Source organism: Leptinotarsa decemlineata, unplaced genomic scaffold (assembly GCF_025532065.1).
Source record: "Leptinotarsa decemlineata unplaced genomic scaffold, Ldec_3_MD MMD2_tig00078346_RagTag_RagTag, whole genome shotgun sequence".
NCBI classification, from domain to species: Eukaryota; Metazoa; Arthropoda; class Insecta; order Coleoptera; family Chrysomelidae; genus Leptinotarsa; species Leptinotarsa decemlineata.
In genome coordinates, this window is record NW_027412724.1 from 888,375 (window position 1) to 899,981 (window position 11,607).

Consider the following 11,607-nt stretch of genomic DNA (forward strand, 5'->3'; position numbering starts at 1 on the left):
GTCCTACGTATTTTTAATAATGTTGGTATGGTAATCTGATTGTTTGCATGATGTGGGTGGTTGTACGTAGGGTTAAAATTAAAAAAAAATTAATCGAGCGCGTCAGATTTTCTAAGGGGGTGTTAATTGCACCAAAAAAGCTCTCATTCAATAATCTGACGATTTTGATCTGACGCAAACTCGCAGCCATTATTATAATGTGCAAAAAAAAAATCGTCATTTTGAAATACTCAAGCGCTGCGAGTTTGCGCCAGATCAAAATCGTCAGATTATTGAATGAGAACTTTTTTGGTGCAATTAACACCCCCTTAGAAAATCTGTATGTATATATATATATATATATATATATATATATATATATATATATATATATATATATATATATATATATATATATATATATATATATATACATACATTTTTATTAGTAACTAAAGTTACTGCAGTTACTTATACAATATATAAGTTTGAAAATGTCCTTATAGGACAAAACTGCTACATCCATCAATTAATTGATTAATTAATCATCATCTTCATCATGAACGAGTCTCTGTGATCAGCTGTGATGGCGTCATGGCAACAGAATTCAGAGTGGGGACGGAGTGAGAGAGTAATAGATAGAAGAAAAAGTGAAAAAAGAATATAAACGCGGGGAGGGAAATATAGGTATCACGCAGCTGCACGCATTAAACTTTCTCGACGAATTTTTGCTATTTCAGCTTGCGGAATTCGTCAGATTATATATTTTTCGATATCTTTGAATTATTTTCTTCACAATAAAAAAAAATTGCTACGCTCGAAAATGTCGAGATGACGTTTTTTTACAACTTTGCTGCCCTACCCTTTTTTTACGTCACTCTCAATTTGTCAGATTACTGGAATATACACTTTTTAGCATGTAATAAACTCACCCTACCTTAATCTGACGCGCTCGAGAATTTCTGATGATCAATTTTTTTTACTAATCTGATCGTTTATCCTTCACGGGCGGCATTATATATGGGGCTCATATTTGGTGGAAGTACTTAACCGGGTACAAGGTATCCCCCTGTATATTAATCTGCCGCGCTTCAGTAAATTCCGAAATCCCCGCTTGGGCTCCCCTATTATTAATATTATCAAAGATGGGAATACTATGTCCGTCCGTAATTTCCAATGTGGCTGTTGTTACCTGACTTATTATCAGTGTTATTAATTAAACCAACTTTCAGTCTGTTGGGATTTCCTTGATATAATTCGGAATTTGAAATGGAACTAGTAACATATCCTGTATGTCCAAGATAAGTAGTGACAGCATGGGAAAGAACTGAAAATCGCTGTTTTCATTTTATTTTTTCTATTATCCAAAACCATTATCAATTTAAACTTTTTTGATACAAACCATAAAAAATTTGCCATTATAAGTTAGCTTTTTTGGTGACTTCTTTACTGATACCTATATCACCATAATTGTTCAATTAGACATTTTTAAACATCATTCAAATAAGCCCTAAAATTGGATTTTTCCCTAATTTAATGGACTTTGTATCTCTTACGGTTTCCGATTTTCCCATGCTGCTCCTCTTCTTGGACACATGGTATAGGTACATAAGCTTTAAAAAATTAGATGAAAATACAATTAACGTCAAATATTAATTTGGGTTTTGAAGTCTAAGTAGCTGTGTGATGTAATGGATACCGAAACAGTCTAGCAGAAATGACAAAATTTTCAAAATATATAGTTATTAGATATAAAATATTAAAACTGAAATGTAAACACTTAAAACTAAAGACTGGAATGTATGGTAAAATTTTATTGAAAACAATTTTACAATATGCCATGAAGAGGTTAGGAATTACAAAGATGTAGACTTAAACTATTGGTTTTGATCACAATTTTTTTTCGTAAAAACATAGAAATCGAACAATTATTCGAGTACAATTATAATGATAAACTTCCCTTATTATCAAACAAAACTTACTTTTTGTCAATAACCTATACCTAAAATGGGACATTCATTCATATTATTATGATAAACTTCTTTTATATTTTTTTTTATTTTTCACCTTGTCATATTTATAATTAGTTTGTTTTTCTTTGTCTTTTATTTCTTTTCTACTTTTTGAAAGACTTTTGTCTATTTTCCTTTTTACTTTTTTATTTTCATCAACACTGTTTCTATAGAAATAACTCTTGGTGGATTCATTATGTTCTCCATAAAAATCCCGTTGACTTTTGTTATTTCTAAAATGTTTGTGGTCATTTTTTTTGTTTTGAATTTCATTTACAGATCTAATATTTTCTTCATGTAAGGCTTTGTGCATTTGGCGTTTTGCAAATTCATTGTGAATTGAACTTTCCTTAAAATTACCAAATTTAAAATTATTCATGATTTTTCTCTTGAAATTGAATTGATTTTTCTCTGATTTAATCTTCAATTGAGTTTGCGCCAATTCATATTCTTTTTTAATCAAAAATTTCTCCTTTTCATTTAAATAGTGTTCTCTCATTTTCAAGTATTTTTCCAGTTGTTTGATTTCTTTCTTTTTATTTCTGTCATGGGCGTTTTTAATTATTGATTCAATTTGAAGTAGGCACTTTCGAATATTCGGTTCTACAGATTTGTCACCAGATTTATATTTTTGTTGACAGAAATACAAAACTTTTGATACATTATATTTCATGTAAATCTCATCAATATTATTGAATAACCCCTCAGGTATATCATTATAATTCACCTGGTGATGGTGTAAATCATCTGTTGCCTGGTCATTATAATCTGAGTAGTCTTCCAAATACATGCAAATGGCTGCCAAAATTACTGTTGCTATCAAGAGGCCATTCATATTGTTATGATTATATGCAGGCAGCTTAGGCATGAGTCCTAATTTATTATTTTTAATATTTTCTTTTTTTGATTTTGAATCATTTTCACTATGCAAAGTAATCTCATCTGCATCTAGATCAGATCTACTAGCTTCCAATTCATGATCAGATAATTCTTGAACAGGTTCCTGTAAACAATTCAGAAAAAATGTTTTTGGAGGTATTTCTCTAAACATAGTTTCTGAATTGATTTTTAAATTAGCAAAAGTCCACTTCTTTGTATCCTCTTTCGGATTCAGATTGTCCTGAAATATAACAATAACATAGATAATATAACAAGGCATAGAAAACAATATAAAACTAGTCAATGAAAATACAACACTATCGAAAAAATAAATGAATATATATACACACATATATATATACACACACACACACACACGTATATATATATATACACACACTCACACACATATATTTGTGTGTATATATATATATATATATATATATATATATATATATATATATGTGTGTGTGTGTGTGTGTGTTCGGATAAGTTTGAACTGAGGTGTCGATGGGTGTTCGGTGGTATTTATATCAGCGGAAGCTACTGAAGTGGACATGTGGGGGCGGGGCTTACCATCACCCGATGTCTTGGTGGGGGTGAGCATCAGGAAATTAGGGGTTTCCAGGCAGTAGGAAGTCTCTAACCGTCATCACGTTTGTTTAGACAGAAAGGTCGATTTTCAATTTAGATGGTCTCGCGAATTAACCAAAGCTTGTAAGTAGTGTTTTCGCTGTGGCAATAGTCTCAGTGTTCGCAAAGTCAGTGTTGTAAGCCCTGTCTCTTTATGATGTTTGTTTAAACAGAAAGGTCGATTTTCAATTTAGATGGTCTCGCGAATTGTCCAAAGCTTGTAAGTAGTGTTTTCGCTGTGGCAATAGTTTCAGTGTTCGCAAAGTCAATGTTGTAAGCTGTGTCTCTTGATGATGTTTGGACAGGGCTGAGGATGGGTCTGACTTTCGGACAGCAAGTTTATGTTCGTGTACTCTACTTGTCACACATCTGTTGGTCTGGCCTACATATGTTTTATCGCAATCGCATCAAATTCTTGAAAATGCCTTCAAAATTGGAAACGATATGTTGAATACAAAACTTTAGACGCGGTTCAACCCGAACTCAACGACAACACACACACACATATATACATATATATATATATATATATATATATATATATATATATATATATATATATATATATATATATATATATATATATATATATATATAAATATAAATATATATAAATATAAGATAAATATATAAGCACCATTCTGATCATTCCCATATTGATTTCAATTCAAGAGCCACAGGTAGACGTTGCTGCCAGTACCTGTGTTTACTCCACTACCTGTTTTGGCCTTATTACCTGAGCTGCCCCTCCTGCCTCTGTTATTGTACCTGTATTGTTATGTGCGGTCTGATTGCTTGTGCGAAGCGATAAAACGGATCTCCATGTTGATGGTAATCTTTGCCTAATAATATGAACAAGAGGGATGATGCACAAAGATTACCATCCACATGAAGATCCGTTTTATTGCTTCGCACAAGCAATCAGACCGATCAACCACAGAAGCAAAACTCGGCACATGACAATACAGGTACAATAACAGAGGCAGAAGAGGCAGCTCAAGTAATAAGGCTAAAACAGGTAGTCGAGCAAACACAGGTAGTGGCAGCAACGCAGGTAAAGGGAAACATCCATCCCTATAAATTGAGACACAGAGTTAGAACTAATCAGTCTGGTTGAAAAAAAACCAGACTTCACCAGAAGATGGCAAATGAGACTTTGCCGAAACGTTGTGAATATAATCCTTATGGGGATAAAATACACGGAACACGGAGCGAAACCCGAGAAAACATGTATGTATATATATATATATATATATATATATATATATATATATATATATATATATATATATATATATATATATTGGTGTGACACCCAAGTTAACTTGCCAAGTTTTTATGTCATTGTTGGTGTGTCCACTTATGTCTCACTTGCATTTATGCAGTTTTTCACATTTTGTCTACGATCGAGGGCCGCCTTCCCGGTACTGACGATGGCCAACAAGCTGAAACAGCTGTCTATCAATGGCTCTTAAATTGAAATGAATATGGAATGATCAGAATAGTACTTATCTATTTATCTTTTCATTTTCATGGAATAATTTTCCAGCAGCTTGACTGAATTAACTCTTCTCGATTTCATATCATTTCAGGATACATGTGGAAACGTTTTCCAATGACATTTTAGGATACCTTCCCAAATTTCTGCTACTGTAATTGTCGGTTAATCGGTCAAACCACCAACATTGACATAGAAACTTGGCAATTTGACTTGGGTGCCACACCAATAGGTGGTTCTACTTATGTCTCGCTTGCGTTTACGCAGTTATTTTAATCAAGTACTTTTCTCAGTTATTCACATTTTGTCTTCAATCAAGGACCGCCTGACCGGTACTGATGATGCCCAACAAGCTGAAACAGCTGTCAATCGGTGGCTCTTACATTGAAAACAATATGAGAACGATTAGAATAGTACTTATCAACGGATTTATTGTTCCATCAGAAAAACATTTGCAAAAACTACATATTCACCCCAAATTCGGCTGCTTCTATAACTCGGATGCGGAAGTAAAGAAATCAAATTCTGTTTTATTTGCCGCTTTTGTAGTCCGTGGTACAAAGGAAAACAGTGAATTTAGTAGAAGCTGAAAGTCCGAACGAATGAAAGACAGTGAAAAATTCCATTGACAATATTGAAAAATATCTCAAGTCTTTATCATCCCTTCTGTTATGGACTGTTTGGAGATCGGTGAGAGAATGTAGTGTTTGGATAATTGTATATGTAGTACGGAGATAATTATGGATTTAAATGCAACCAATCTTAGAAATTTTCTCTAAACTTGCTCTAACATATAGATGTGGCTTGCATATAATGGATTTCATACAGAGGATTGGTATTCAAGATGATTTCTTACCAGAGAGCAATACAGAATTTTCAGATATTCGATGTCAGTGAAGTACTGAGGTGCATCTTAGGAAGCCATTCATTTTGAGAGACTTATTAACAGTGACTGATATGTGGGGTTGAAACAAAAGTAAGTTCTCCAGAAGTAAACCCAAATCTTTTAATTCCTAATACCTTGACACAGAAATGCTTTAAATTGCAGATTGCAATACTTTCAATTTATTGGATGTTTGCTCTAAAAGTTGCAGAAAGCCAAAACAACTTTTATTTCAGTGACCAATATGAAAGTTTGGCCCTTTTGGATTCAGGACTCAGGAAGTCTTCATATCCACTTCTTATTGCAAAAAAAATGAGAAAAAGTTTTGGTTACTTTGTAATTTTCATTTGACATGATATAGGTATCATTTGAAGGATGGGGTGTTTCTTGGAATCACACTGGGTACAAATATACAGACAATAGAATTAAATAAAAAAATCAGTAACTACTTTGTGAACTACAAAATACTACAGGGTCTTAATAACAAAAGGAAAAAGATACTGACCCTGTTATCATCAGTAACTCTGGTACATTCTTCTTCGACAATACTACCATCGTTAGTAATAATACTAATTCCATCAGATTCCAGATCCGATTCTAAAAGAATGCCTTGAAAAGGTTTATCTATATACAATGAATCAGTTACTTCTTCACTTTCAACTGAATCTACAAGAATCCATTTGTCCATGTTATCTTCATCTGGGTTATCCATTTTCTAATAAAACGGTATTTCAATTTTTCACTTCACAGGATACTGTTGCTCAAAAAGGGTTGCTAAAATGCGAAATGTATTTTACTTCACATAATTTTATAATTATCTTTGTCTAGAATGATGTGAAATATAACCTAACAGAAAAGAGTAAGTAAAAAGTAAACAAACAGTGACAGTAAACAAAAACAATTTCACGGAACAAAAAATTTGAAGGTATTTCTGTTTATGAGGTTATTGCGGAACGGGGGAACCTTAGACAAGAGAAGGGGAGTACTATGTGCAACTAAGAAATGTGACAAAAATTTGTGAATATATGAAAGAATTGAACTGTCGGAAATATTTTGAATAATTGCGAAAATCAGAAAAAAATAAATTGAGAAAATTATGTTGAACTGTGTTAATCTGTCATATAAGTATCAACGATTATTTTGCGCAAGATAAAAAATATACGTAATGATGACAGGCCATAAAAGCTTCATTTACAATGTGTATCAGTGAAATGTAATAATTTTGATAATAAATAAAATAGGAGAGTGTTCAAGAAAAACGTTTGGTTAAGTCAATTAGTATTTTTAGTTGCCCAGTTTTGTACGTACCTATGTCATGAAACAGTGACCAATTCCAACTTCAGTAATATTTTAAACGCAATAACGGGTATATCATTCAATTGAATTTTTCAGAACGAACTACACATATTTTACATGCAAAGTCCCATACCCATTTTCAAGTGTTTCGGAAATAGTATTGAGATTTATTGCAGAAATTACCTACCATGAAAAAAAATTTGATTAAAGAAATTCACATTCAATACTTGTTTTCCATTTAGGTTTTGATAATGAGAAATTAAGTATAAACTATTCCATCTCCTTTTTAAAGAATAGTTTATTATTGGTTAAATTGAAACCCTTGGCTACTTTTTGTCTGCTTAACAGTAGTTATCAGTGGTGTAGCTTAGAATTTCGCTAACTGCATATCAGAAAAATTGTTCATTAATGCATAAACAAAAGATACCTACTTCTAGTCGAAAAGCAGCCCCAATAATTTTTGATGTTATTAGTCATTCATTGATTATTCAAACATCAATATAAAATAAAATACATACTTATAAAATCATACCAGCTCAAGTATTCATGAAACAAAATTTCAATGAGAACTCATTTTTCTAAACAAATGATTAAGATAACAAAATGTGATCCGATATTAATCTCAAATAAGAGATCTGAAATTGTGAATATCGATCACAATTCGTTAATAGCAAAAATAAAAAATTAGCAAGTTAATTTTTTACATTACAACTGAATGAAAGAATACAAAATCCATTAAAACCAAAAAACAAATTCGATAAAAACTCAAAAAAGAAATTCTGTACGATTCCAGACACTAAACTCTACGTAACCGCAGCAACCTCAACCTCTAGGGAAACATTATTTAGATCGGGTCGTATATCTTCGTCTATAAAATACCAAGTAAGGAACTCGCGTTTCCTGGGGCTTCAGCACGTATTTTTCCTGCACGGCCTTGACCGAAAAATTGTTGAACCTTATCCAGCAGTTGTAGACGACGTGGAAGCCATCGGTCACATAGTCTCTAATGTTGGCATTTTTGTCTTCGCGGTAAACGACGGCGTATAGTACGTACGGCTTCTCTGTTAAAGAGTGTGTTTCCGACGATACCATTGTCGAATCAATCTTCAAGTCGAATCCAAACTCCAAAGCCTTGATAATCTTTGTGCAACCGTCGTGGCTGTATTCGAAAAACTTCAGATGCAATATGAGGATAACAGAAAGTTTGCATAGCATAATTTGCTCCCACGCTTCGAATTTCTCGTTAGTTTTCGACAAAGTCAGCCCCTCTAAACTGTTCTTGGAAACGAGTACCTTGAGCGCTTCTCTAACAGTCTACACTTTCTTAATTTTGAGTGGCAGGGCGAGGAAAGGCTGGATGTTCTCAGTAATGTGGTCCCCGACACGATGAATGCTCTATTTTGGTTGCCCTAAGAAGATGTCACTTATTGGTATACTGGTGAAGTCGATCCTTTATGTTTCGGTTCCATTACATTCCAATCATTAATTGAATCATTGCTAAAAGCAGAGTCAACGAGAGGTTTTTCATCTTGAGTGTAATATTTAACCAACTCCTTTAGTTATAACATTTCATCATTGAGTCCAAATAAAAAAAAAGCTAGAAACTCTTTTGCATCTTGTTGTCTACCCTCGATCCAGTCAGTCCGCATGTTATGCAACGTTTAATAAATCTACGTCGGACTGAATGGGATGCTAGTATTGATTATAATAACTTCTTGGTCATCTTAACATTTTTATCCACTTTCCCATTTTTCATCCTAATGTAGGAAAGTAAGCAAACAAACTTCTCCACAAAACGACACATTCCAAATATAATCGGGGTAGATTTCATTCTCTCATTCGACGGGATATTTTTGTTCAAACTGTAAATTGTAGAATAGTGGACATGCGATCAAAGCTTGCAAAATCGAGTTGATGTAGAAAATGTTCAATTTTATGATGAGCAGTACATCTTAACGCTTCGCGCTTATGTTAATTGCTTATATTGACATAAGAAAAACATCCTCACTGTATGGGAGAACAGTATACTGGTTAGTATTTGGATAGAAATTGTTGGGAATATCATTTCATAAGTTAATTTTTCATTGATAGCGATTTGAATGTCGATAGTTATTTAGTACTGCTTCCAAATAATATTGTACCAACTTTGATAAACTTCATATTGTGATTAAGTAAATCCAAAAGTGTCATGCAGATAATTTGATATTGTATCAGCAATTTTCAGCTTCACCTCAACCCGATAATCACAAATCGGTGGATAGGAAAGCAAGGATCGATGGAATGCACCATCTCCTGATCTGACGTCATTAGACTTCGTCTCATGGGTTTATGTCAAAAAATATTGTGCACGAACTGAACCCCTGGACTAAGCTGACTGAGGAAGGCGAATAAAGCTTGCGTCAAGTTGAGTAACAGAATACATTTTTATTTAAGATTAGAACGTTCCCGAGACATTCGCGACGAGATTTCGAATATCTCTCATAGATTGACATCGTTTTTTTTTATTTTCGTCATCAAGGACCAAACAGTGTCAGTTATTAATTTTGGTGTTTTAGTGGATTTCTGTTATAAACTAATTTTCTTTTTTTCACTGTTATTAATTGCTAAACGTCTAAAACAATATTTTCGGAACAATGGAGATATGTATTGAACATCGTACATGAAATATGTATAGAATGTTTCAAAGAATTCAAAACTTGCACATTTGCATTTGAAATAAAAAAGTAGGTATTTTGGTCATTGTCACAAAATACATCCTGTATTGAAAGATTTTGTTAAAAAAATACTAACTAATGTGTCCGAGTAACAATAACAACTTCTGACTAACTGTCTACAATGCAGTAAGGTTAATTGATATATAACTAATATACAGTATCATTTCTTTTCGAGTTTGAAAGCCGTGGATTTTTGGAATTTCTTCCTGACGTTTCGCTGGCGCGAGTGGCTAACTTCTTCAGAGGTTTAACCATTATGGTTTGCTGTCCGATGACAGCAAACCTCCTCCTAGAACAATTATAGCCAAAAAATGCGTTATTGAATATTTTATTCAATGAGTTAGTAATCTTTATATAGCTCTAATATTCATCGATGACTGAATGAAAACCATCATAAGAGATATTGAAATTAATAACCTCTTATCACGTACAGTGTAATTATCATAAACAAAGTAATTGAATGGATTTCTATATCTGAATAACAAAATTCAGGAAGTAGTAAAAAATATACTTGAACATATATTAGCTGATTCACTTTGAATAAAGAAAATACGAAAACAACGATCAAAGCTTACGAAATATGAAATGTTCTCGCTAAACGCTGGAAAACAGGAACGTTCATCAATCCTTTGAACTCGATTCCGTTTTTTTTTCAGATCCGGCTGCCATAGGCTACTATTTCGGATAATGCAGATGATCGAAATTTTGGTGACTAATCTGTTGGTAATATACTTTGTATTATGAATAAATGAATGGAAAGAAATATTCGTAACAGTCTCTTCACATCCTACTTTCAGGTTTATTGTTGTGTCTGATTTAATTTTGTTTAAACCAGTTGTAGTGTCAATTTTTCAAATGCATTTTTTTTTACAGGTACGAAAATGCCCGGTTCGACTTTCTTCTACCTGAGCCTAATTGAAATTTTACTTGCATCAATATATCCAATGAAATTTCGTATATATGTGATCATAGTTTCATGTTATTCAGGACATGCAAGTAGTCTCTGTATTTTCAAGTGAGAAATATTTGAAGTGATTTTGTGATTATCGTTTTGTGAAGATGGAAAATATTCTCGTAGATAACATTCAGGTTCCTCATAGATAACATTCAGGTTCCTCATAGAATCGTTAGAATGAAAGGTGACGGAAACTGTTTAATTCCGTGCCTTCTCATATATTTTGTTTGAAAATGAAGAATTTGCGCAGGTGGCAAGAAAAAAAGTTGACGAACACGTGGTTGATAACTGGAGTCGATATCAGTACTTTGCAACTAACTAGAAAGGGGACTCGTACCGAAATAAAGATGATTACTCTTCCGAAATGTCACGATGTAACTCGAACGGTACGAGTTGTGAAATAGCAGCGGCTGCCATTATAGGAATGGCACGGTGTTGATGGAATTCGGTGAGATGTCCGCATTCTCTGTTAGATTGAAATTTACTGGACATTTGAGCGGCGGTCATTTTGACGTCCTCGAAGAAGATTCCATTGCAGGGAAAAAAACAAATTGCTCCATCGTTCACAATGGCAGATTTTTGGAAACCACAACAGTCAAATAAAACGGAGGAAATTCAAATACAAATGAAGGTCGAGTTTGTCATATCAAGATATTTTTAATTTCGGTGAATTCACTGGCCGAAATATTTTATATAACCATCAATTAGGGCATATCCTGGATGAAATAAGTAGCAGAGGAATTTTTTCAAACATCAAG

At 33.2% G+C, this 11,607-nt stretch overlaps 2 protein-coding genes across 4 annotated transcripts; both read right to left on the reverse strand.

Annotated features, from left to right (window-relative positions):
• Positions 1-1,778: 1,778 nt before the first annotated feature.
• Positions 1,779-6,778, reverse strand: LOC141486999 (uncharacterized). Of its 3 annotated transcripts, none has more exons than XM_074185635.1 (3): positions 6,539-6,778; positions 6,390-6,481; positions 1,779-3,111 (listed from the first exon to the last, which is right to left on the reverse strand). In XM_074185635.1, the coding sequence occupies exons 1-3, from the start codon at positions 6,594-6,596 to the stop codon at positions 2,008-2,010; spliced, it is 1,254 nt and encodes a 417-aa protein (XP_074041736.1). In that variant the 5' UTR covers positions 6,597-6,778; the 3' UTR covers positions 1,779-2,007. The 3 variants fall into 3 exon arrangements, with proteins under 3 accessions (XP_074041736.1, XP_074041737.1, XP_074041735.1); XM_074185636.1 differs by having other exon boundaries at positions 6,531-6,777; XM_074185634.1 differs by having other exon boundaries at positions 6,390-6,778.
• A 1,242-nt stretch (positions 6,779-8,020) lies between these two features.
• Positions 8,021-11,356, reverse strand: LOC141487009 (ubiquitin carboxyl-terminal hydrolase 10-like). The gene is made up of 2 exons (XM_074185702.1): positions 11,205-11,356; positions 8,021-8,339 (listed from the first exon to the last, which is right to left on the reverse strand). The coding sequence occupies exons 1-2, from the start codon at positions 11,354-11,356 to the stop codon at positions 8,021-8,023; spliced, it is 471 nt and encodes a 156-aa protein (XP_074041803.1).
• Between the last annotated feature and the right edge of the window lie 251 nt (positions 11,357-11,607).